The 26,808-nt window shown below is 49.1% G+C and overlaps 1 protein-coding gene across 2 annotated transcripts in view; it reads right to left on the bottom strand.

Moving 5' to 3' along the window:
* The window catches only part of Rnf220 (ring finger protein 220), a 228,919-nt gene that overhangs the window by 19,516 nt on the left and 182,595 nt on the right, over positions 1-26,808 (bottom strand). For both annotated transcript variants that reach the window (XM_052716267.1, XM_052716268.1), the window contains exons 2-4: positions 19,027-19,159; positions 10,824-10,869; positions 7,363-7,464 (exon numbers count right to left, since the gene is read on the bottom strand). In XM_052716267.1, coding sequence (XP_052572227.1) covers positions 7,363-7,464; positions 10,824-10,869; positions 19,027-19,159 — 281 coding nt within the window. The remainder of the gene's footprint in view (positions 1-7,362; positions 7,465-10,823; positions 10,870-19,026; positions 19,160-26,808) is intronic.

The raw sequence follows: 26,808 nt of genomic DNA, 5'->3' as shown, positions 1-26,808 counted from the left end.
TAACAACACTGGCTGCCCTGGAACTGACTACGTAGACCAGGCTGGCCTCGAACTCACAGAGAACCGTCTGCCTCTGCCTCCCGAGTGTTGGGATGTGTGCCACCAGTGCCCTGTGAATCTTCTGGATCTTGGGAAAACGCCTCTAAATATTTAAATTTTATCTGCACCTCCTGTCTATCTCCTACAACCTTAAGCTTCCCCTGCTGTAAGATGATAATCCATCTCTATCATTTTTGTTTGTATGAATTTATATTGGTGGGCTGACCACTCCAGAGCTGGGGTTGCTATGAGTCATTTGCGCAAACCAGAGCCCAGCATGTCTCTTAGCTATAGGAGGCCGACCCTCGGCATGTCTTCAGTGACTACCTTGGTTTTCACAACGCTTAGCTCCTAATAGCTCTCCCAATTGCAGGTGTTTCCTAGCTTATTTCTTGATCTCCAGTTTCTCTTCCTGCAACCAATCCTCCACACTTCACACATGATCTTTCTTTTGTTCAATATTAACGAGTTTCCCTTCCTTTAAATCTTTCAAAGATTTACCGTGGAGAAGATCCGCAACTTGACTCACACATGCCCTGCCCTGCCCTGCCTGCTTCTTTAGTCTGTTGGACCATGTCTATTCCATCCTTTGCCTTCCTGGCAGCTTTGCAGAGCTACCTATAGATCTTTTGAACACTATGTGCTCTGGTTCAGATATCTTCGTGCTCTGTGATAGCCACTGCGCACTGCTGTTCATCCTTCGGGACTATGTATGGCAAGGCTCCATTTTTTGTTTTTCTACCCTGTTACTGGGTTTGTTGTCTCTGAGTTTTCTTGGTTCCTTAACTTTCTTCTGATCATGTGTATTTTCACTATTTGAATACTTCTTTTCTTGGAAGGCAGCTCATCTGTATCTAGTGGGATAGAGGACACGAGGCAAGCCCTGAGCCAATAAAGAGCTAGAGGATTGATCTAGTTTGAATCTAGAATCTCCCCTAAAGACCCATGTGTTGAAGACTTGGTCTCTGGCTTACTTCTATCGGGAGGTGAGAGAACCTAAAAGAGGTGGGGCCTAGTGAGAAGTCTTCTGTGCCACCACAGACCCAAAGCAACAAGGCCAACCAATTATAGACTAAAACCAGGAACCATTTAAGCTGTTCATTTCAGGGATGAGTTACTGGTGGAAATCTGGACTAACAACACAGGGCCAATCTAGGGCATAAGGACACACAGATTTCTGTTTCAAATTTTAACTTGTTTCTCATAAGTTATATTATTAGAAAAGTCTGGAGATCATGAATTTTACCTTCTACAGTTGCCATGATGGTAAAGTGATGTCACGGTTGAAGTGGGCTAGACACTCATCAGGGATCAATAGGAATCCAAACCAGAAACCAATGCCCTCTGCCTAGTTCGGTGAATTTATTTTATTTTTTCCCCCAGTATTGGGGACTGAATCAAAATAGGGCCTCAAATATGCTAAGAAAGTGCTCTACTACTGAGCTACACCTCCATCACCTTTCATTATTTTAGTTTGAAACAGGGTCTAGCTAAGTTGAACTTTGAACTTGAGCCCAACCTGGCTTCAGTTTGCAATTTGTCCTGTTTTGGCCTCCTGGATGGTTGGGAATGCTCAGCTTTCAGCGATTTATAAAGTCCAGCATATCTGCCTGGGATGGCAGAAAGAACAGGAGGTCCCTAGCCAGTTTCCAGTTTCATGTCCTGCGAATTTCACTTTCCAAAAACACATCCAGGGAGTGTTTTGCTTTAATTCTGAGAGCATACTGGATTGTAACAGGGCCCTCAATATACCATTCCATATTCCACTGTGCTCTTTGCACACAGTATTGCCTTTATCTAGAATATCTTTCTTCCTTGTTCACCAAGGGGAACTTCTGGTCCTTTTCTGGAACGCAGGTTAGTCATTATCCCCTCTGTGAGGCTTGTGGTCATTTTCCTTTCACTGTGCTATCTTAGAATCTCACTTATTCCCTTTTCTTCACATTGAAACACTAAGGCACAATGAAGGCAAGGACACTGGCTGTGCAGGAATAGTACCAGATAAACATTTGAACAAAGGAAGGCTAAGGCAAGGTCTTTGCTTTGGAGGAACTCCAAGTCCAGTGGAGAGTCAGATTCACTGTGATAAATGTTGTCACCGTTCTTTGCAGGTTTTCTCCAGAATGGCATTTCTGCTGGGCGGTGGTGGCACATGCCTTTAATCCCAGCACTTGGGAGGCAGAGGTAGGCGGATCTCTGTGAGTTCGAGGCCAGCCTGGTCTACAAAGTGAATTCCAGGACAGGCTCTAAAGCTACACAGAGAAACCCTGTCTCAAGGAAAAAAAAAAAAAAAAAGAACAAAACAGAATGGCATTTCCTCACCCCTTGATTAAGGGCTGGCTTTGGGTCTTGCTTTGCCCAATAGAAAGTGATGGATGAGGGCTGGAGAGATGGCTCAGTGGTTAAGAGCACTGCTTGTTCTTCCAGAGGACCTGAGTTCAATTCCCAGCAACCACATGGTGGCTCACAACCATCCATAATAAGATCTGGTGCCCTCTTCTGGCCTGCAGGCATACATGTAGACAGAACACTGTATACATAATAAATAAACAAATCTAAAAAAAAAAAAAAGTGATGGATGATGGAAATGATGCTGTATAACTTCCAGATTCTGGTTTCAAGAAGCCTTGCAGCTTTGGCCACTGTCTTAGTGGGACACTACCACCTAGAATCTGCTAAGAAAAGGTGAGAGGTAGGCTGGAAATGTAGCTCAGTTGCTAGAGTGGTTGCCTAGCATGCATGAGGTCCTGAGTTCAATCCCCATTGTTCCTCAGTCTTTAAGAAAGAGAGGGAGGAGAGAGGGAAATGTAGTTGTGGACAGGACAGGAACCAGGGACAGTATAACTTTGAACATGTGGTGAGGTCAGCTCTGAATGAGCTGTGTGAACAAGAGGATGGCTAGCCAATGACCACACCTACCACAGACACGTGCACATCCATGTTTATCGCTACATTATTTATAATAAGTAGGAAATGGAGCCAGCTTAGATGTCCATCAACAAGAATGGACAATGAGGGGCTGGCAGGATGGCTTAGCAGTTAAAAGGAATTATTTTTGCAAAGGACCCAAGTTCAGGTCCCAGCACCCATATGGTGGCTGTAACTCCAGTTCCAGGAGATCTGACTCCCTCTTCTGACCTCTGAGGACACCAGGTGTTCACCTGGTACACATACATACATGAAGTCAAAACCATTCATACAGATAAAAATAAATAAATCTGGCGGAGACAGGCAGATCTCTATGAGTTCGGGGCCAGTCTGGTCTACAGAGCTAGTTCCAGAACAGCCAGCACACACAGAGAAACCCTGTCTCAAAAAACCAAAACTAAATAAATATAATTTTTAAAAAAATGGATTTTGAAAATGTACTATATATACGTGATGGAATTGTGTATCTCTGTGTGTGTGTGTGTGTGTGTGTGTGTGTGTGTGTGTGTGTGTGTGTCTATGGTGTACACACTGTCCTGTGCATGTGTGTGTGTAGGCCAAAGGTAAATGTTGGGTGTCTCTTCTTGCTCTCCATTTTATTTTTTGAGATGGTCTCTCATGGACCGGAAAAGTTCATCTCCAATAGTTGGCTGATAAGCGAGACCTTGGGATCCTCCTGCTTCTGCCCCCGGCACTGGAACTATAGGCACGTGTCTATGCTGTCACGTCTGGCTTTTTACAAGCGTGCTGGGGATCTGACTCAGGTTCTCATGTTTATATAGTAAACTCTTGACTCAGTGAGCCATCCCCCGCCAGCCCTACACAATGGAATTCTATTCCATTGTAAAGAAATAGAGAATCATGAAATTTGCAGGCAAATGGGTGGATCCAGAAAGAATTATATTAAGCACAATAACCCAGACTCAGGAAAACATTCCATGTTCTCTCTTACATGTGGATCGTGGGATGTAATGTCCATATGTATATACAGAGTGTGAGATCCTAGCATGTAATGTCCATATGTATATATAGAGAGTGTGAGATCCTAGCATGTAACGTCCATATGTATATATAGAGAGTGTGAGATCCTAGCATGTAACGTCCATATGTATATATAGAGAGTGTGAGATCCTAGCATGTAATGTCCATATGTATATAGAGAGAGTGTGAGATCCTAGCATGTAACGTCCATATGTATATAGAGAGAGTGTGAGATCCTAGCATGTAATGTCCATATGTATATAGAGAGAGTGTGAGATCCTAGCATGCGTCCCTATGTATACGAAAGAGTGTGGACATATTTTATGAAACTAGTAAAGAGACTGAAAGAAGGGGAAAGGAGGAACTGAGGAATTCAAGAGACACTAGGACATACGTGACATGAGAGCAGAAAGGAGCTCTGGGGGATGGGGCGGAAGGCCACACCAGGGGGACTGGAGAGAAGATGGGGGTGGAGAATCAACAACATGTTTCATGTGAAATGCCATCATGAAACCAAATGCTAGATACAGTAATTTAAATTTTTAAGAGAGGCCAGGCGGTGGTGGCGCACGCCTTTAATCCCAGCACTCGGGAGGCAGAGCCAGGCGGATCTCTGTGAGTTCGAGGCCAGCCTGGTCTCCAAAGCGAGTTCCAGGAAAGGCGCAAAGCTACACAGAGAAACCCTGTCTCGAAAAAGAAAAAGAAAAAAAAATTTTTTTAAGAGAGAAAAGGGGGAAATATTAATTTGTGCTATGCCAACAAATTTTGGTATGGTATGCTATATATTATTAGCTAATGGATGAATATCTGATCAGGTGATCACAATATAGTGCAACTGTACCAAATTGGGACACACGGGGTCATAAGAAGAGGTAGATGATCTGGGAAGATTTCTTGGAGGGAACAGTGTTTAGCAGGATGTTGAGGGACAAATAGAAATTTATGGGGTGAAAGATTTCTGTCAAAAGCAGTTTGTCTATAGAGGGGGAAGGGAGAGAAGGCGTGTTCAGGGAGTAGGTAGCTTAGGAAGTTGAGGCAAAGGCATTGTGGAAGGGAGTACCAAGAAAGAACATGAGGATACAAGTTGGCTCTAAATCACAGAATCTTGGTGCTACAAAAGGACCTTGAACTTTATCTAAGAAATCGCTTAATCTGATTGGTCATTTAAGAAAGTACTTGGAAATCCTTCAATTCGGGAGGCTGAGGTAAAGGATTGCATCAAGTGTGAGCCAGCTTGAGTTATATAAGGCTCTGTACCTATACCTCCCCCACCAGAAAAAAAAACCCACCACAAAAACCCTGAAATGTCTGTCCATAGTAACACATAACTGTAATACTAGCACTTGCGAGGCAGAGGTAGGGGGATCACTGTGAGTTTGGGGCCAGCCTGGGCAACATGGTGAGAACCTATCGCAAAGTGGGGGAGGCTGTTTTGAGTCTAGAATGGGGTAGAATCAGAGTCTGAGGGGTACCCAAATGTGTTCCAGAGGTTTCCATATATCTCTAAGTCAGTTGCAAATAAATACCAGATAGGAATGTGTGGGCATATTCTTTTAGGCAAGAGGCTTTCCTCATATGCTACAGAGAATAAAAGAAACACATTTTGAGGAGAGGAATGGGGTCAGGGAGCCAGTTGGTGCTTGGTGGTCTTTTTTCCTCTTTAGCAGGTGTTGAGGCTGCAGTGAGCAGGGGGTAGAGGATGGGTCTCTGAGGGCGGGCCTCTCTCTGCCTATCCTTGGGAAGGGAACTCTGTGGAACAGAATTTTATCTCTTTACACCAAGGTCCCTAGAATCAGGTCACCTCCAGCCAGGTTTCCACCTCCAGCCTGGTTGTCTTATTAGTGCAGCGTCCAGGGCTGACTGGGTGTCTCTCTCAGAAAAGGGTTCATGGGGCTAGAGAGATGATGGCTTATTGGTTAAGAGCTCTTCCAGAGGATCCAAGTTTGGTTCCTGGTACCCATCACAACCACCTGTAACTCCACTTGTAGGGGATTCAATGCTTCTGGCCTCCATGGGCATCGACACTTGTGTGTGTGTGTGTGTGTGTGTGTGTGTGTGTGTGTGTGTCTGTGTCTGTCTGTGTCTGTCTGTGTGTGTGTGTGTGGTTCTGAGGCCCCCCCCCCACATACACACTATTTAAAAACAAAACATCATTCATGGATGCATAGATTTCTCCCCAGTCATGGCACTTTGGGCTATGCATTTTATTTTATTTTTTAAATAGTTAAAAAAAATACTATTCTTTTTTTATGTGTATTGGTGTTTTACTTTTATGTGTGGTGCCCACAAAGGCCAGAGAGGATGTTGGATCCCTTGGGACCTGGGTTCTAGATGGTTATGAGCCCAGAGTCCTCTGGAAGTGCTCTTGACCACTGAGCCAACTCTCTGGCCCCTTGGGCTATGCATTTTAACCCTACCCTGAGGAGAGGCCAGTGGCCTGGGGGTCTAGCCTACTCTTAGGCCTAGAAAATTTTGTCTTCTTTTCCTAAATGGTGCTGAGATTGGTCCATGCTAGGCAAGTGCTCTATCCGGGAGTCACATCCCAGCGCCTAGCTGTACTTGGCACTCCACTCTGAAAGCTTGGCATCCTGGTGCCAGGCTGCCAACTGGGAGGAAAGGGTTCCTGAGAAACACCTTTCTTCAGTTCCAGCCAAGATTCCCTGGACGCTGACAGATTCCCTGGCTGTCCATCCAGGTTACTAGGGTTACTAGCATGCTTGCTCTGCCTTTCCACATCAGGTCAGAGTCCTTCCTTTTCCCTCTCAAGCCGGGGCTCCCTGGAAAGCCCTGCTGCCATTGAAACAAATGGTCCTTGGAGCAGGATCGTGTTTTCTGCCATCTGAGTGGGTTCTCTAAAGCAGGGCTCCAGCTCCCAGACGCGGGCCCCCAGAGGAAGGTCTTTCTCCTTTCTACCTCAGAGAAAGCTCATCGAAAGTTCCACTGCTGCTCTCGGGTCCTCTCCCTGCTCTGATCTTTTAGGACTTACCTCCTTGCTGTTTGACTATGACACCCACAAGCAATATCTGCTTGCTTCTCCCCGATCTTGAGGTTTGGCATGCTTATTTGGCTCCAGGGGTCTGGCTTTTGAGGTCAGAAATCTCTGGTGATTGTGGACTACACTTCTAGGCCCCCTTATAAGACAAGAATCCCATAAGCCACTCCCTAATAGATAGGATATCTCAAAAGTGCTCAGAACCAGCAGAGCCCCAAAGAACTTGGCATCTCACCCTAAAATCCATCTGCTTAATAAGGCCCATTCCCTGACACCTGTGCTTTCTAAGTTCACTTGGGCCACTGGATACAAAGGGCACCAAACACAGCTCCGGCCTCGTCAGGAGGAGCTGGCACCATGCATGGGCTGGACTCTCTCACCCAGGTGAGAGTCCTCCTAGCCTCCTGCCACCCCCTCCTCACCTGGTATCTGTCGGAGTGGTGCAGGTCATCGGTGGTAGAAGAGTGTGGTGATGCCGTCGGAGAGTCCCCTTCCCTCTTGATGGAAGCAGACAACAGGAGAGACTGGAAGAAGAAAAGGACACATGGCCCCAGGCCAAGTGAGACCAACGCTCAGTGCCCAGGAGCTCCCTGTCCTCTGGGAGTTTTAGCAGTGAGACAGAGGGAGGGGCACAGGGATGGAGGCCTATGAAACTCTGAACTGATGTGGTCAACACGGAAGTCCAGCTGTGAGAGAGGATGGATGGTTTTAGTTCTACATATAGACCCTTGCTTGTGGATTTTGTTTGACATAATGTCTCACGCTTAGCCCAGGCTGGCCTGGACCTCCCAATGACCCTCTTATCATGGCCCCCCAGTGCTGAGGATGCAGGCATGCCCCACAGCACTAGCTAGAACATTGTTCCCGCTAAGCTCTAAGTGGGGAGGGACCACTGACCTACCCTCAGCAGACTGAACTAGACGTGCTTTTTTTTCTTCTTTCCAGAACACAGCCTCTGGGACCCATGTGAAGGGTTGGGGGTAAAGCCACATACCTGCCACCTTGCCTGCCCCTAATACAGGCTGATGGCAGCAGCCCCACTATGGAGACAGTAAATTAAATAGTATGTATGAGTTTCCAGCATGTAGCCAGGGATGTACGCTGGGTGCATTTAGCCCTGCGCTGTGGTGATGACCCCAGCAAAAACCCCAGCAAAACTAATCCCCCTCCGTCAATCTCGGATGGCCTCTTCTACATACGCCTGCAGTTTAGATTAATAAACTGTCTGCTTCAAATTGTGTGCGAGCACCACAATTCTAAATACCACATGGCATATTCAACCCAAGAGCCAGCTCTTGCCAAGGCCTGTTCAGCTGTGAATGGGGTGCTCAGAGGCCTGAAAATAATCCATACCCCCTCCCTTCTTCAGCTAGCACAGCTCTGAGCCGGAAGCACACAATTCCCTAGAAGCCCTCCCCAGCTTCGAAAACTATGCCAAATCACCAGTGACATCCCAAAGAAAGCAATTTGGGGAAGATGGAGCAGCCATTTATCCTTCATCTCTGACTGAACCTTAGGATGTGACCCGCATGCGGTGGCCACGCTGTACATCCTTGGCTAAGGGCCTTAGAAGTGAGGGGTCTGGTCCCAGCTGCTGATGTGTCAGGGTACCCTGATGTATCCAAGGTCCAGGAGCTGGAGGAGAGAGGAGGCTGCAGAGGGCCCGGAATGGGATTGCCTCCAAATGGGACTTCTGATGGGAGGCCTGGTGGGTGACGGCCCCAGCCAGAAAGATGTCAGGCAATGTTCCTCTCCAATCCCAAGGAAGATGTTGAGGAGACAGAACAGTGTGTCACAGTGTGTGGACCCCCCAACAGTAACAAAGCTCTCTTCTGTCTGCCTCTGTCTCTCTCTAGGTTAGAAGCCCTGAGAGGCCTCCGCATTACACCTGGGGCAAGCGGAATAAAAAAAGGTCACTGGCGCTTTTTAAACATGGACCAAAAAGCAGTAAAATGTGTTTTGAAAAAAAAAAATCCTGGCATTAAATCATGACTTTTTGCCTGGCTCTTCGCCTCATTAAAAGTGGCCTTTTGGAAGGTAAAATTATCATTGTAAGCGATAAGATCTTTAAGAAAATAATTCACGGCTTCTTCACCCTTTAATATGATAGCCGCCACCGGCTAATTTTTTTCTTAATGGCAACGAGGCCATCAATCTTGTCTAAGGGCCCCTCGCCCTCTCCTCCTTCTCCCCCCTCCCTCCCTCCCTGTCTGCCCAGATGCTCATTTCAACCTTCTGCTTTCTACCTCTTTCTCCTATGACCTGCTTCCCTAAAGCTGAGGTCAAGACCAAGGAGAAGCCAGCAACTGATCAGCTTTGGGGAGTTTATCTGGGAATAGGTGAGCAGTGGTCCCTTTTCTCTGCCTCGATCAGTATGCCAGTGTCCCAGGTTGCAGGAAGTGTCTGTGCTTAAGACTTCCTGGGTATACATTCTGACCTATGGGTTACATATGTGAGAGGTATGGATGAAGAGCGTGTCTGCCAGGGCTGGCCCTGAGAACACTAGCCCTCCTGGTTTCCAATGTCTCGGCCCTGCCATTCATACTCAGGTAGTGGCTGAACTAGAAGCTTGGCCATGACCTTCAATTACTCCATCATTAAACACGGCAGTCTGGGCCAACAAGGCCTGTGTGGCTTCTTGCTTCCTCCAGTCCTCAGCTGCTTGGTTCCTCTATCCCTTTCTATTCCAGGCCTTGGCCATGGTCTGCACCAATCCCAGGCTGGCCTGGGTTCTCTGTTCCTCCTTTTGCAGTTGGCTGTGGCTTAGCAAGTTTTGAATGAGGACGAATAGCCTACCTCCTCTCCTTCTCAAGTCCCAAGGGATAGTTGGCCAAAGTCATGGAGAGGATACTTGTCATTGGCTCCTTTTCCCAAAATTACCCTCTCAGAGGTCACTGGTGACTTTAGGCCTTTCAAATATATGGACCACTTCATGCTTCTTTCCTCACTGGACCCCTGACCACCCAGACATTTTGTGACACTTTATTTATTTATTTTTATTTTTCAAGACAGGGTTTCTCTGTGTAGTTTTGGTGCCTGTCCTGGATCTTGCTCTGTAGACCAGGATGGCCTCGAACTCACAGAGATCCGCCTGGCTCTGCCTCCTGAGTGCTGGGATTAAAGGCATGGGCCACCACCGCCTGCCTACCACCTAGACATTTTGAAACTGGTTTTTTTTTTTTTAGGGAACTGGGAGATATGCTCTCCTGTGACCCTCCTAATACCCTCACTTTATCTTGACCCAAAGTACAGGGTTCCTGAGGGCTTTTTTCTTTTTCTTTTTTTTTTTTTGGCATTTGTTAACTTCCCTACACTCACTGAATAAATCCATTCCCTAAGGTTCAACACCTGCTTCTCAGTCACCATGACACACCCAGGGGAATAGTGTGAGAACTTCAGAGAAAGAGGGCAGAGAACTTCCACAGAGGGATGAGGCCAGGTATTCAGTGAATACCTCTTCCTCTCCATGTCTCCGTTTCCTCACAATCATCACCTTGGGGGAAACAGTACATCTGCTCCTTATGGGCAGTGGTGTTCAATGGGCCAAGAGATACTCGCTCTTCATCTTTCTCCATCTGAGGCACTCAAGTTTCTCTCAGTTTCTGTTCAGAGGGGCCAACTCTTGCCCACATCTCAGCCCACATTGGACTCTCACCCCTCTCCTAGCTAGGAAAAGAGGAAACTGGGAAATCTTTTACACAGATGGATTCTGCAACCCCAGCCACACCCCAACACACCAAGCAGCCCTAGGCATCAGGTTGCCGTTCAAATGCCGCCGGAGGCAGCTTGGAATCCATGGGGAAGGCCTTTCTCTCAGGAGGAACCACATCTCGGAAGGCTTAGGTTGGAATGAGCAGGAGGGAAAACGTAATTGGCCACCTACCTTGGGGGTGCCTGGAGCCATGGCATCCTTCAGAAGGGAATTTTTGCTGCCAAGAAAGAAGAGAACAGGGTGACCATTCCACCTGGTGCCCAGGTCACGTGAACAAGGGTAGGTTAACAAGGTAATCTCAAGAGAAGACATGGCAGGCCTGGCATAGTCCAGACGGCTAAGCCCAGCTCCACCCAGTATACTCCACCCAGTATACTCCACCCAGTGGCGCAGGACCTAGCTCCGCTTCTGCCCGGTGCCAAGAAGCATGCTGGCCCCTGGGAGGGGACACAGGCACCAGGCAGAGTATGGAAGCCAGGGGCTTTACCTAGAATCAGCCCCGAAGCTTTGGTCTGTCCTGGAGGTGTCCTTCTCACCGTTCCCTATTCTTAGCCTGCTCTGAGTTCCTACGGGATTGGGGTGATAGGGCTGACACAACTCTTGTCAATTCTTCCTCCAACACGCTGCAAACTGTGTTAGGCTAGGAATGATCTCCCCCTGATTCAATTTGTCAGCCCCAGGCCCTCCGGCATCGGGCAGCAGGCGGGAGGGAGCTGGGCCCTGAAATATGGTGGGCAGTTCAGAGCAGGCGGGGGCTGGGGTGGGAGGTGATGGATGGGTTGTGGGGGAGGCAAGGACTGTGTTTAATAACAAAATTGGTATGCAAGGCCACATCCCACGCTAAGCATGAGTGATCCAGAGCCACAGAGTATTACAAATCCCGCTAAACAGATGCTGACAATGGAACAAGACGTATCAAATCAGATCCACTTCAGAAACATTAATATCCCTGTTCCTGTCCCCGCCTGCCTGCTGCCCCACTATACTGCTGCATTGTGCTCACACACTGGCGAGCATGCATGCACGGATGCACATGCATACACACAAATACATACATACGGAGGGGTTGTTGATACATGCACAGCCCATTTTCATGGGCTCTCCGCACAGACACACACACAAAGCACCCATGTAGAATACATCCTCAGACACAGCCAGAAAGCATGAAAGGACACAAATACATTGAAAGCAAAATACATGGGGCGTGTGTGGACTTAGTGAGTGCATACATAAGGAACACCTGCAGATGTATTCGGGCACTCATTAGACCAAACAGAGAAATGCATGATGTGTAAGCAAAAGCATAGAAAGGCATGGCTGAGGTAGTGACTTTCAGTGGAACGAGGGATGTGTGCCCACCCAGGGGACACTTGCAATGTCTGAATATCCATATACAGACATACAGACACACACACGTATGCACCTATTGTATGCTAGGCAAATGCTCCACCACTGAGCTACATTCTAAGCCCCTAGCGATAGTTCCGATTGATTTCTGATTGTTCAAACTTGGGTGTGGAAATGGGGTTGCTACTGGCATCTAGTGGGTAGATGGTGTTTAACAACCTGTACTATCCCAGACAGCCCCCTCACAAAAGAATTATTGGACCCAAAATGTCAATAGTGCTGAGGTTGAGAAGCCCTAGTCTCAAGGCAGATACACAGACTATCATTCTACCAACAGGCACATAGATGCAGGCAGTCACACCCGGAGACTCAGACATGCATACAGATGCACAAGGCCACAGGGTCACTCCCAGAGACATGGCCATAAAGACAAATTCACAACAGCCATGCAGCCTGGATGAAGAGCTGCTCATGTACACAAGTCCACATAAACACATACAGAGATGGAAACAGCTATAAAGCACTGAGACACTTAGGCACATGCATACCTACAGATATAGACACCTAGGGGAACACACACACACACACACACACACATGCACACGCGCGTGCACAAGCACACAACAGTGCAGAGGTCATCAGTCTCCACAGCAGGAGAAGGCTCACGTCTGAGTATCAGATTAGAGATACCAGTCTGGCCACACAGTAGGAACAACACAGAACAGGAAGGACTGCTAGTGAAGGCTCTAGTCAATCACAGGTTGTTCCTTGTTGGTCTGCGCCCAGCCAGAATGTAGGCAATGGGCATACAGAGGGGAAGCTGAGCGAGCCGCCCTTGAGGAGTAACCAGTTTGTTAGTTCACAACTTTTCTCATTTCTTAACTTCTTCATTCACTCAGTGAACAAATAAGAGCATCACTATTCTGCCTACAAAGAGAGCTACCTGCTATCTACATTGTTGGCATACTTGACCCTAGACTGGGCTACGGCTGTTATCTATTATGGCTGTATTAGGTAAGATCAGAAAATGAAGGAATAAAGAGTTACTGTGTATCCACTGTAAATGACAGAGACAGACCTCGTGTGTGTGTGTGTGTGTGTGTGTGTGTGTGTGTGTGTGTGTGTGTGAAAGAGAGAGAGAAAGAGAGAGAGAGAAAGAGAGAGAGAGAGAGAGAGAGAGATTTCACTGAGTTTCTACCAAAACTTTACAAAGTTGACTAACAGACTAAGTGATACCTCTGTGGTCATTCAGTCCTTGGAGGGCTTGGAATTTGAGTTTTTAACGCTGCCTCTCTAAAGTCACGTACGATGTAGGTGCCAGTGCAGAACACTGCATTTCTTTTCGTCTCTGCTTGCTGTGCAACTTTGGGCAGGGTCTTGCTGATCCTGTGCACACCCACTTTACTGGTAAGTAGAATGGGGTCAGGATGTCCAGCCTGTGCTCTGGCAACCCCATCTTTCCGTTTTTCTAAGCAAAGCTCTTCCCTTTGCTTGTACATGGCCAGTGCGGCCTCAGACTCCTTCCCTTGCTCTGAGCAATAGCGCCCACCACCCCCTTCCCTTCTATCAACCCTTTCAACTCTAAGTTTTCTTGGTTTCCCAGAGAGCCTGGTGAGTGGCTTGACTTGGAGAAGGGAGGTCTAAGTCCTGAGCTCGTGGCAGCCTGGCTCCCGCCCAGCCCGGCAGCTCTGCCTCCCGTCCCTCCCTGTTGCCACAGCCCGCCCCCAACAATTTTCCTCCTTGCTCAGTCACCCGCTGCCTAGTGATCCATGGGTTTTAAATTATAACTGGGACCCAGGAAACGCGTTCCTAAGTACAATATTCATGGGCTGGGCTGACACTTTTAATTAAGGTGATTTACACTGAATTATCCTTGGAAATAAAGAAATGGTGCACTGCCCGGGAATAAACCATCATCACCAGCCGCCTCTGTAAGTTACACTTCGTTTTAATCTATTTGGGGAATTGTTTATCTAGTTCATTACCCAACCAAACACCGAGGCCGGCCTTAAATAAGGCTTAAGTAGGGGTGGGGGCACTGCCATCGCTACATCCCGCCTCTCCTTCAGAACTACCCAGGCTCCCTTTAGATTTTTTTTCCAGCCCTTTAAAGGTGCTTCCCAGAGGAGGCTGTTTCCCAGCCCAGAGGCCAGCTCTTATAGAGATCTCAGAGCTCAGGTCCCACCAGCCAAGCCTCACTTCCAGCTCTGTGAATGCTCCACGCCCACGGCTGTTTCTTCTTAACAGGTGGAAACTCCAGTCTAGGGGCCACAGAGGGGTCTCAGAGGCAACCCCCTGCAATCTTCAGGCCCATCGATGTCCTTGACTGTCTCTGTATATACATCTAGTCCCTAGCCCAACAGCATCCCAGCGGCATCTGCGCCTCAGCTTACCCAGAACCCTACCTGTTGCTTCCTCTCTCTGTGGACATTTCCTCTACCACACTCCCAACCATCCAAATCAGAATGTTTTCTCCTAGTGAGTACCTACCTAAGTCCCTTGGCTCCTCCTTCTTCCGCCCTCTTAATTCCCTCTTCTGAGCCCCCCCGCCCCCCGCCCCACTTTCCAGCCATTGTCCCTGGACCCTTAATTTGCCTCACTGTTTCTGCTCCCAGCCCACTCTCCATACCGGCACACAGCGTCCCATTAACACGTGGGGTATCCTTGTGCATGGAAGGCCCTCCTGACTCTGTCCTTGACCTGATATTGCTCTCTTTGTTCTAAGCAGCCAAGTCCTTGTGTCTAAGGGAGCCCTTGTGAAGGTTCTAGATGGGAAAGACAGGATCGGGTGAGGTGAGGGAGGGGTATGGATGTAACTTGGAAAAGTCTAGTGTCGAGCAGGTGGGTACTTTGACTTGGTGGCTCATGGCACCTGGGGATGTTCTCTCTGGGAAGGTGGTTCTTTCAGGGTGTGTGTGTGTGTACATTGAGCTGTGTGGGAATGAGGTGTGTGTGCACGCATACATGTGTGTCAGGCCAGTGTTTGTGAAAACCAGCCTCCTGGGCTTAGGAGCTGGTAGGTCTTTGCTTCTTTTGTGAGCCCCCAGGTGTGTAGAAATAGCATAGGACCTGCTCTGGGTCGTTGGGCAGTCGAAGGCAGAAGAGGTCCATCTGGAAAGTTCCAGAAGTAGAACCCCCTGGGAGGTTAGCCTGGCAGCAGCACCCACAGGCTCAGGTGGGCTAGGTTGAGGAAGGAACAGAGAGGGCAAGGGAGGCCAAAGCAGGGTGATAGGACGAAAGGGGGGCTGGTTGAGAGAAGAGGGGAGGAGCCAGCTAAGAAAACAAAGGGAGAGGAGCCAAAGGGGACAGGAATAAGGCCAGGAGGAAGCCGGAGAGCTGGGGAGGAAGACTTGGCCACAGGTCGTGAATGGGGGAGGCCTCCTGAGGGACTCAGTTTCCCGGTCCGTAAACCGGTCCATGTGTTTAGGATACTGATGATGGGGAGGAGGAAGGTGGATGGGGTGGATCTCAGGAGCCCGGGTGCTTGTGTCTTTTCCCAACCTCCTTTGCCCCTCCTCGAGCTCGCCCCAGAACCAGCAGGGGGCGGGGCAAGGGCAGCCAGGCTGAGGACCCTCCGCCCGCGCTGCCCGTCAGCCCTGAGGGAGCTGACACGCTCCTTGGGAATTTATCACGCACCCAATTACAATGTTAATTGGCAAGTTCCTGAAATCAATTAATTCGCAAATTTTTTCCAATTAAAAATCCAGATAAATCACAAGGGCGGCGGCGGGGCTGGTCCAGCCCGCAGTCCGGTGGGCGCAGCGGCCGCGGGGAGGGGGCGCGCGTGGGGAGGGGGCGGCGGGGGCCGCGGGTGCGGCTGCCCTTGAACGCCTTTGCCGGCCGGTCCGACTGTCAGCGCGCCGGGCGCGGCGGGGCCGAGACAGATAAAACCATCGACCCGTCGCCGCCAGCGCTTCGGCTTTATCGATCCGACGGGAATTTCACTTGCTGTGCAGATCCCGCTGTCCGGCTGTCAGACACCCGGTGGGGAGGAGGGCGTGCCAGGGGCGCAGGGCGTGCACGTGCTGAGGGCGGCGTGGGCATTAGGGGGTGCAGGGATGGGCCCGGACGTGAGCCGACAGCCGCGAGGTGTGGGTGCTCTGAGAAACGTGGATGATGAGGGATTTATGCAGGGTCACGAGCTGGGAGTGGGAGATGCCCTGGGCGGTGCGAGCTTGGGGGACACTCGCTGAGGAGGCAAAAAGAGCTGTTTTTTAAGGGGGAGCACACTGTCCAAATGGGCTCTGCAGGTTCCTCTCTTTTCTGTTCCTGGTTGAGGACCCCTTTATTGGAAGTGTGTTACCCAGAACTCCTGGGGCAGCCTGCAGGATGTTTCACTTTCTGCCCCTAGCAAGTCAATTCCAGGTGTGTGATTGATGGGGGAGGGGAGGCGAAGAGCAGGGCACTGGTGTCAAGACAGCTTGAGAACAAATCTTACCTATACTGCTAAGTGAGAAACCTTAGGGCAGTCACTTAACATGTTTGTGCCTCAGTTTCCTGAACTGTAAAATGGGAGTAATATCTATACAGTCATACACCACAATTAGCAACAGGCTGGCTACACATCTGAAAGTGGTCTCATGAGGTAACATTACCTAGTGACAGTGTCATTTGTATGAGTACACTCTATGATGTTCACATGATAAAAAATGCCTAAGGATGTATTTCTCAGAACGTATACCCATCATTAAGCAATGCATGACCGTATCACCTACCTCAGAGTGAAGAATAAATAAAGCGCTTGCCAGATAGTGAATGTTCCACGAGGTTCATTGTTATTACTGTAGTATAGCTTCTGTGGGGCTTTTAAAGTGTGCCCACAGATTCTTTTGATACTTTTGTCTTTAAGAATGAGAGCTTTTAGAACATAATTCTCCTCCCTTGAGTATGGGGCTGGGTTGGGCTGTTAAAGGCTAGGCTTATGGGCTGGGCTTGGTGATTCACTCCCTTCCTTCCTTCCTTCCTTCCTTCCTTCCTTCCTTCCTTCCTCCCTCCCTCCCTCCCTCCTTCTCTTGTTCCTCTCTCCATCCATTCCTTCCTGCCTCTTTCCCTCTCTGCCTTTCATCCTTTCTAGAGATACAGTCTCACTGTGTAGTTCAGGCTGGCCTCAAATTCCAGGTACTCCCACCTGGGTCTCTGGAATTACAGGTACAAACTGCCACACCCAGCAATGACCTGGGGATAGAAGAATCTAGGGTGGATGTTCTAGTGTTTAGGTAGACTTTAGGGGAAGGCGTTGTGGCTTCCCATGGTCTCTTTCTTGGTTCGAATGCTTGTGGGCAGTCAGCTGCCTTATTGGTGGGAAGTTCAAGGCAGCCTTTGGAGAGACGCTGAGGAACTGAGGTTTCTCTGCTGACAGCCCACAGAAGTGAGCCATCTTGGAAACATCCTGCAATCCTAGTCAGACCTTCAGGTGACTGTAGCCTCGAGTGATTTTCGCTGTAGCCTCAGGAGAGAAACAGAGCTAGTGGCCATAGTTACCCATGATCACATAACTATGCTGTTCTGAAGCTGATGACCCACAGAAACTGAGGGTAACTTTGTGGAGTTAGTGTCTCCTTCTACCTCTGCTGGGTACTGGGGAGTGGAACTCTAGTCCACCAGCTTGTGTGGCGAAAGCCTTCACCTGCTGAGCCTTCTCACTGGTCCTAATAAATGTCTTAAACCATTAAGTTTGGGGGTAGTTTGTAACAGCCAATAGGTGACTAGTACTTCTTCCTTCAAAATTCTTCCCTTAGGAAGCCTTCTTTGCTCTCCCTTGGGTCTGATACCTCACACAGCTCTCTGGCTCCTCCCATGTAGCAGCCACTATCCCTCAGGGCTCATGGTTCACACCCTCCCTCAATCCTTTCTCACTCTGAGCTGTCCAGGACAGGGGCCATTTTGGGCCCCCTGCACCTTGCATCGTTCGGGTCTAATGACTTGAAATGAGCAAGGGGCAGGGATAAAGTAGGCAGTTCACATCGTGGCACACCTGGTTCCTAAGCCCTAGCCTCACCCCATGTGCTCTTGTATAATCTGATCTGGCCACTCCCCCCATCAGAAGGGGATGCATGTCCTCTCACCTTGCATCTGAGTGAGTTCACAACGCCTTGATCAATAAAGTACTGGAAGTGACATTAAATGACCTCCAAGGCTCAGTTTGAAAAGGTAACTCGGGCTGGGATGTAACTCCGGTAGAGAACGGCTCTGAGTTTGATCTCAAGCGGCACTCTCCCACTTCAGTGTTGTCTTGTTGGCTAGAACATTTTGTTTTGGAGACCTAAGCTGCCATGTAAGAAGTCTAAGTGCCCCAAGGCTACTGAGTGATGGGGAGGCCCAGGCTACATAGAGAGCACATGCAAGAGTCCATCACCAGACATGTGAGTGAAGAACCTCTAGATGGTCCCAGCTCCCGGATGAGTATCCAACGTCAGGAGCAGACACAGCTGACCCCTCTGTGCCCTGCCTGAATTCCTGACCCCAAAGATCATTTGAACAAAATGGAACAGGTGCTTCATAGATCTCAGATTAGAGCTCATTAGTTACTTCCTCATCTGCCCCCCTAGATAATCTGGCTCCTCCCCAAGGACCTTGGGAGGTTCAGCCCAGTCCTTCAGGCAAGGACAGAGGAGAGCTGGGAGTGAGCTAGGGTCGGAACACACTTGAGTGCGTTCCCAAGATTGCTACCTCTCGGTCCTTGAGATTTATGGAGAAGGTGCTGCTTTCTCCCCCCGAATAACAGGGCCAGGCTGGACTTCTGATAGAACTGCCAGACCCAGTAGCCACTTTTATCCTGCCCCAAGGCCCCACACGGTAGTTCTGGGCCTTCAACAGTGGCTGGCTCCCTGTCTAGCTTCCCTTACTCTGAGGCTGGAATCTGAGGATTCACTTTCCTCAACACACTGCCCCCCAGTAAAGCAAGAAGAAAAACATCTGCAAACACAGAAGGGTCAGAAGGACCTGGCTTCTCCCCCGAGGCTCACAGGAGACCTAGCAGCTAGCAGAGTGGAATGCCCCAGCAGGCAGACTCCCTGTAGTGACTTACCTGGTAGGCAGTTGGGCCAGCTGCTCCAGTTCCTGCTCCATATGTTCCTGCAACTCGCTGGGCCTCAACAGGACTTGGCAGATGGGGCAGATCGGGGCTTGGCTGTCAAACAACGCTACTGCTTTCTTCTTACCTGGCCAGGGAAGGAGAACAGACACTTAGAGCAGAGGTAGTCTCTAGAAGGAAACCCAAAGTCCCAGGCCTTCAGCCCATGCCTACTGTTGCCTTCTAGAGATTCTGGACCTAGAAGGGGGGTGAGATGTATATTGGGAGCTTCAGAGGCTATGGCCATAAAAGATGTCTTCTCAACCGGCTGCCCCTCTTGGGAATCTGATGGGACACAAGCCATGCTCTGTGTAAACAAACCGTGATCGCTCCATTTCACACGTGTTTAATCATACCATCCCCCAGAATGTTGGGTTCTCCTCGTCTCTCCCTTCCTCATTGCTTTCATATTCCCAGGTTTAGGGAAGGAAGAGAAGATAAAGGAGAGTTCATTCCTGCAGTCACTCAGCAAACATTCCCTCGTTTTGTCTTTTTGGTTTTTTGAGACAAGGTTTCTCAGTATGACAGTCTTGGCTGTCATGGAACTCACTCTTGAGAGCAGACTAGTCTCGAACTCATAGAGATCTGCCTGCCTCTGCCTCCCAAGTGCTAAGGGTAAAGGTGTGCACCACCGTGCCTGGCCTTTCCCTTGTTTTTTCCCGACCCGGGACCGTGCAAGGGAGGAAGTGGTGGGTCATCCCAGCATGGAGTCCATTTCCTCTCTCCACTTTTCCCCAAGATTGTGTCTTGAGCTTCTGCTCTCTTCATTCTGTGTGTTGGATGAGCCTGTTCGTCCTCTGGTTATAACTCCCACCTCCTCCTGTTGGTTGCATTTTCTGTACCTCTACCTGGTGTTCCTCGGTGCTGCTATTATCCAAATGACATCATCAATACCTGAGCGTCTCCTAAGAATTAAAACTCAACAACGCAAATTTGAGGTCTTCTACCACTCCTTACACACAAACCTGCTTCTCCTCCAGCTGTGCCTGTCTCTGGTAGGACACCTAGTCACTTGTTCCAGTAATCTTAGCCTTACAGTATGTTCCCTTCCTGGCCCTATCCCCCCTCCCACATTCATTTACCTACCAAGTCTTTTTTTTTTTTTGGTTTTTCGAGACAGGGTTTCTCTGTGTAGCTTTGTGCCTTTCCTGGATCTCACTCTGTAGACCAGGCTGGCCTCGAACTCACAAAGATCCACCTGGCTCTGCCTCCCGAGTGCTGGGATTAAAGGCGTGCGCCACCACCGCCCGGCTACCTACCAAGTCTTGTCCATTATCTTATACCTGTTTTTTAAAATACCTGAGCTGAGTGTGGTGACGTACACCTTTGCTCCCAGCTGTGAGGCAGAGGCAGGTGGATCTTTGAGTTCAAGGCCAGCCTGGTCTAAAAATCAGTTCTAGGACACGGCTACATAAAGAAACTGTCTCAAAATAAAATAGAATAAAATAAGAAGTATTTGTATGAGTGTATTTATGTATGAGTGTGTGTGTGCATATGGTACCAGAGGGCACATGTGGAAGTTGGAGACAACTTTAGGAATTCCACTTTTTGAGGCAGGGTCTTTCTTCTTCTTTAAAAATTTCACCTTTTTTGTTTTACTTTGTTCAAGATTACTAGATGTTGAGTGCTTTCACATGTATGTACGTGCACCACATGAGTGTCTAGTGCCCACCAAGGTCGAAGAGTGTTGGATCCCCTGGAACTGGAGTAGAGATGACTTGTAAGTTGCTGTATGGATGCTGGGAATTGAACCTGGGTCCTTTGCAAGATCAAGTGTTCTTAACCTCTGAGCCATCTCTCCAGTCACAAGGGTCTCTCTTGTTTCTACTGTGTTGCATATTCCAGGCTATCTGGCTCCCAGGACTCCAGGTAATTCTCTCGTTTTTCCCTCCCATCTTGCTGAAGGAATGCTGGTATTACAGAGGTGAGCCACTATATTTTTACTTGTGTTCCAGGAACTGAACTCAAGTCCTGAGGCTTGTATGGCAAGAACTTTTACCTACTGAGAAATCTCATTGGCCCTTCTTCTATATCCTTGAAATTCACATTGAGGTCTATTGAGGTCTCACTACTTAAAACATTTTTTTGAGATTTTATTAATTTTTATTTTGTGAGTATCAGTATTGACCTTGATGTCTATCTGCTCTATATGTGTAGTTCCCTCAGAGGCCAGAAGAGGGCAACACATATCCTGGGACTGGAATTACAGATGGTTGCAGTACTTGTATGGGGGTTGAGCCACCTATCCAGTCCCAGCAGGTCTCATTACTTCTGCTGGATAACCTCACAGGTCTCTTGTCAATCTCACTGATTCTGAGTTTTCTCTTTCTAGAATGCCCTTCAAGTTGGTTGTGATGGTGGAATGCCCGTAATCCCAGCACTGAGAGGTCAAGGCAGAAGGACTGCTGTGAGGTTAAGGCCGACCTGCACTACATAGTGAGTTACGGGCTAGCCTGGGCTACAGAGTGAAACTCTGTCTCAAAAAAAAAAAAAAAAAAAAAAAAACCCAACCATGCCGGGTGGTAGTGGCACACACCTTTAGTCCCAGCACTTTGGGAGGCAGAGGCAGGAGGATCTCTGAGTTCGAGGCCAGCTTGGTTTACAGAGCAAGTTCCAGGACAGCCAGGGCTACACAGAGAAACCCTGTCTCAAAAAACCAGAAACAAAACAAACAAAACAACCAACCAACCAACATTTCTCCAATACGTGTGCTCATGGAGGGCTGGCTGGGAGCTGGAACTCTATTTCCTGTCTGGCACTTATAGTGATCAGAACAAACCATTCTAGGAAGGATCCTCTGGATTGCTTTGTTGATCCTCCTTCTGACTCAAGAGTCCCTTCTTTTCTCCCATCCAGTGCTCCCCAGTCTGCTTACAGGCATGGTGTTGAGGAACTCTAGCCATCAGAAATAATATTAGCTCTGACTGGTAATGGAGGCCATGACTGTAGGCAAACATTAGTGTGTAGTACTAGAGACAGAACTAGAGCTTTGCAGACACTAGGCAAGTGCTCTTCCAGTAAACCACATCCCAGCCCCTGCCGCAAAGGCTTCCTTAGCTTGAGTCTATATATTCTACCTTGCTCTTCCCTCTGCTACCTGGAGAAGGTCACAGTCACTTTCAGACAGATAAAGACCATGTCAGTGATGACTAGGGTACATAGGTGAATAGGGTTGCCAGATTAAATAAGGAAGGCCCAGTGAAATTTTATTTTAGATACACAATGAGTTCTTGAAAAAAGTATAATTATGTCCCAAATATTGCAAGGAATATATTGATACTAGATATCATTGATTTTTCCAAAATTAAGTTTACCTGGATGTCTTATATTTTTATTTGCTAAATCTAGCAACACTATGCCTGAGGGGATGAACAGGTCAGACTGAGTGTGAGAAGCTACCTCCCCTTGACACAGACTGAGAAGGATTACAGCTCACTGGATGCCTGGATTGAGTCATCTGCAGACTCTAAGGACAGAGCAATTCAGTGTGTGTGTGTGTGTGTGTGTGTGTGTGTGTATCTGTGTGTTCTGGGGAGTGCAAAAAGAGAAGCTTTAACCAAAGCCATACACTTGAAACATCATAGCCTTCACTGAGCTGGGCTATCAGCTATGAAGGCTTCTGGTGGGCCGTGATTGGGTCAGAGGGGCTCCAGCCTGTGTGGCTAGGTCTTTAAGGAAGGGAAGTAGTTCCACCATTTTCGGTTCCACTGTGTGCCTTGCTAGGTGACATGATGTGCTAGAAGGCAGTGCTGAGTAGAAGGAGCAGATACAGCCCTGCTCTGGGAGGGCTCTGGTCTAAGTTTTGCCTCGGGCAACCTCAGAGCTGGGTGAGGCTCTAGGAATTCTCCGGACTACTATCTTCTACAGGAGGGGAAACTGAGGCTCAGAACTGGATAGGGACTTTGAGCTTGGCTTTTGGTCTAAAGGCTTCCTTTGTTTATTCAACAAACATTTATAAAATGATTATTCAATTTCAGTACTACTCTAGGGAAAACTGGAACTCAGAAATAAGTAAAACACAGTCTTGATTTCTAAGAGATCCCAAGTCAGTGGGTAAAGGCAGTCGAGAAAGCCAGGTAGTGTGGGTGAGAGCTGGCAGGGAGGCAGGAGCTATGAGGGCATTGGAAGAGGGCTGGAGGGTCCACAGGAAAGGGGATAGGTGCCCATCGGGAAGCACAAAGGATGAGTAAGGGAAACAGGCTGTTAAACAGATCACTGACAGGATCTGCAGTGTAAGGGGGAGCGGCAAAGGAGCAGGCTAGAGGGGGGACCCAGGGCTTGTGGTGTAGAAATGCCAGGGGCTCAACCTTTGGGGTAGGATACCAAGTTCAGTTCTCTGGGTTTTCTGGAGTCCAGATCCTGCTCCGAAACTGTGGTTAGAGGTCAGTGTTCTCATTCTCTTGCTGACATGTGCTTTTCTCAACTTGACCTCAGTTTCCTTACTGGGAGCTTTGGACCGTTTTCTTGGCTCCCAGCTTTAGGACGGACCCTGCAGTCGTGAGCTGGGGTCAACCTGCAGCCTGTGCCCTCTATCTCCCCTTCGTTTCTCAGAGTTCAGAGTGGCAGGTGTCAGTGTGGCCGTGCACGGTGCCCCCCCTCCCCTCCCCCGCTGTGTTCCCTATAATTTTATATTGAGACCTGTGGTCATGACGTGGATTTTACTGCACTAACGACATGGCCTACCCTGGTTTAATGACAAAATCCATACTCTGGCCCTGGGCCTGCTCCTCGTTTGCATAATTCCCAGAATACAGCTCCCTGAAGCTTTTGACCTGGGCCATTACAGTGGCCATAAAATGGGCCATAAAACCACTGGGGATGGCCAAGAGGAGGGGCCTATGGTCTTGCTGGGGTGGGAATGAAGCCTTCACCCCACCCCCCCACCTGTCCTAGGCTTAAATGGAGTCATCCTCTGGCTCTTCCTTTCCATGGTTCCCAGAATCTGGGAGTCCATTTCAGGCTATGGAGAAGTGAGGAACCCCTGGACAGGCCTTCAGAGTTTGTTCATGTCACACAAGGCTCCCTTCTCCAACACAGCAGGCGGTATCACAGGTAGGTGGCTGGAGCCACCAGAGGCAGCCTGTCAGGGGGGACAGGCTCCTTGAGTAGCCCTCACTCCAGCCCTTGACAGGTCCTCCCAACAGTCAGTCAAGGCCTTTTGCCACAGGTGGGTCTAGGTTTTCAGCCCTGTTTGAATCCTAGCACTCTTCTTCTAGGAGGACAACTTCCTGGGAGGTCAAGAGCCAGGCCGAGCACAGTGGGGAGGCGCGGTGGAACAGGAGGGATTGGGGACAGGGACTGGGCTGAGCTGTCAGTGCTAAAGATGATGAATGGGGGACGTGAGGCGGGAGGCCCAATGTTATCGGCAGTGGATGGCGGGGCTCGAGCGCTCCCCGCTTCTGCTAATCCCCGGGCGCTGCCTCAGCCCTAGCACTGATAACGAGGAAATGGGGCTGACAACAATTTTTAGCTGAGAGATTCTTCACCAAAATGCCAGGCGGCCGGAGGTCTGACAGCGCCTGATTGAGTGTGTGAGTGTGTGTGGGGGGAAGGCCCGCCGCCCCCTCTCCTCCCATGCAAAGATGGATCGCTCATTCCGCCTCCCGTCCACATTCATTACTGCCTCCCTCCCCACCACCCCTGCCGCAGCAGGGGCTGCCACCTCCGCGTCTCTGCTCGCCATAGGTATCTTCCAAGCAGGAGGGCAGGGAAGGAGACTGACTTTCTGACCTAAGCCTTACGCGGGACAACTCGGCAGGACCTGAGCCAGGCGGGTCCCGCTGTGGAGGCTCCCTAGTTGTGTGACTGCAGAGGGGCTCCGTCCCTTGCTGAGCGGCTAGACTAACTTTACTCCCAGACGGCAGAGGGACTTCAGTGGAAGCTTCTAAGAAGGGTGTTGATTAGGTTGAGAGAAAAGGTTAAGCCAGGGCAGTAACCTGTGGCCCATTCCTCCAGCCTAGTGTCAACCGCCAAGTGAGTGGGTGGGGGCTAGACGAGCCCTCTGCTGCCCTCCTCTGCTGGGAATTCCTGACCACTGGGAACCTCTGGCACAGGCTGCTCCTCCTCCATCTTCCACTGGGAAGGCTGGTGAGGCCTGTGCACTACAGGGAATCATGGAACCTGCACTGAGTCATTAGCCTTGATGCCCCTCTGGTTGCCTGTTGGTTTTTTCCAGTTCTGTAGCCAAGGGGTTCCAGTCTCCCTCTCTATCTGTCCAAGCAGCAATTTCCATCTTTGCTCTGAAGAGCATGAAAGGCTTGGTTTGGCTTGACAAGGTAGTGGCTGGTCAGACCTGTAATATAAAGCTGAGGCAGGAGGATTGGCATGGTCTAAATAGTGAGTTCCAAGCCAGCCTGGGCTATAATGTGAGATCTTGTCTTTAAAAAAAAAGTGTGGATTGCTTGCCTAGGACAGGGTAATTCTAATGACAGATAACAATGAGGCAGGATCTCTTGTAGCCCAGCCCAACTTCAAACTCATTGCATGTCCAGGATGATCTTGAACTTCTGATCCTACTTACCTCCATTTTCTGAGTGCTGGGATCACAGGCAAACACCATCACATCCTATTTATGTGGTGCTGGGGAATCAAACCTGGGGCTTTAGGCAAGCTTGACAAGCACTCACCCATCTGAGTCACATCCCCAGCCGGAGGAGACTGGGGCCTTTGAGACTACTCAGGCACACGTGTGTCCTGCCTTTCCTCTCCCTGCTACATGCCCTCCAAAAGTTTCCATTTCCTAGTGACCAAGACACAGAATAGAATAAGCAAAATTCTTCAGAGTTGCCTCTTACTAGCTGTGTGGAACTTGATCACATTTCCCCCTGTGTGAAATGGGGATAATATCTGACTCTTAGGACTCTTTTTTGTTTTTGAGACAGGGTTTCTCTGTGTAGCTTTGGAGCCTGTCCTGGAACTCACTCTGTAGCCCAGGCTGGCCTCAAACTCACAGAGATCCGAACTCTTTGGACTCTTGTGAAGATGTAATGGAATCAGAGCTGTGTACAAGTGGGGACTCATTAATTATCTTTCTAGTAAGACACTGGCACAGGTCTGTTGTTCACGTCTACATCTACTCTGTACCTGCTCCCGGCCACGACCTGTCCTCCCACTGTGGCTGAGATCAGCTGCCCTTCAGTAGATGGCTCGCCTTGGTCCTTCAGGCCCCTGAGAAATTTCTCCTGTTCATCTCCACTCATACATCTGTTTATTGGTTTATGTATCAGGCTTTGTGAGGAGAGCAAGGAGTTCAGTTTGGGATGTATTTAGTTTGAGGAACTGTGAAAATGCTGAATGATAGGCCTCGGAGACATGGACACACAGACAGGAACCGAGGAACAGTGTAGGCTCTGTGCCTAGAACAAGGTCTGGCCTAGAGTGAGCGGCCGAGACGCACCTATTACATGGAAGAATGAGGGGCAGGGAGACCATCCAGGGAGCGAACACACCACAGGGGTCTGGAAGAGAACCTTGGCTAACACTAACAGGTGAAGGGTGTTTAGGGCGTCAAGGTCTTAGAAGGAATGGGAAAGAGGAAGAGCGAAAATGAGAAAGTGTGAAATGAAGTTCCACAGAGCAGGGGGTGTCATCCATGCCATGGAACGTGCTGAGAGGTCAAGACAGCAGCCATGAAGTGTTCCGGCCACTCATCCTACCCACAGCACACCATCTCCTTTTCTCTTCATCCATCCATCATGGACCCAAGCCACCTAATCACTGGCCCCCTCTGCTCTTCCC

Source organism: Peromyscus californicus, unplaced genomic scaffold (assembly GCF_007827085.1).
Source record: "Peromyscus californicus insignis strain IS unplaced genomic scaffold, ASM782708v3 Scaffold_5__1_contigs__length_169319896, whole genome shotgun sequence".
Classification (NCBI taxonomy): Eukaryota; Metazoa; Chordata; class Mammalia; order Rodentia; family Cricetidae; genus Peromyscus; species Peromyscus californicus.
This window is presented reverse-complemented; position numbering and strand designations above follow the sequence as displayed.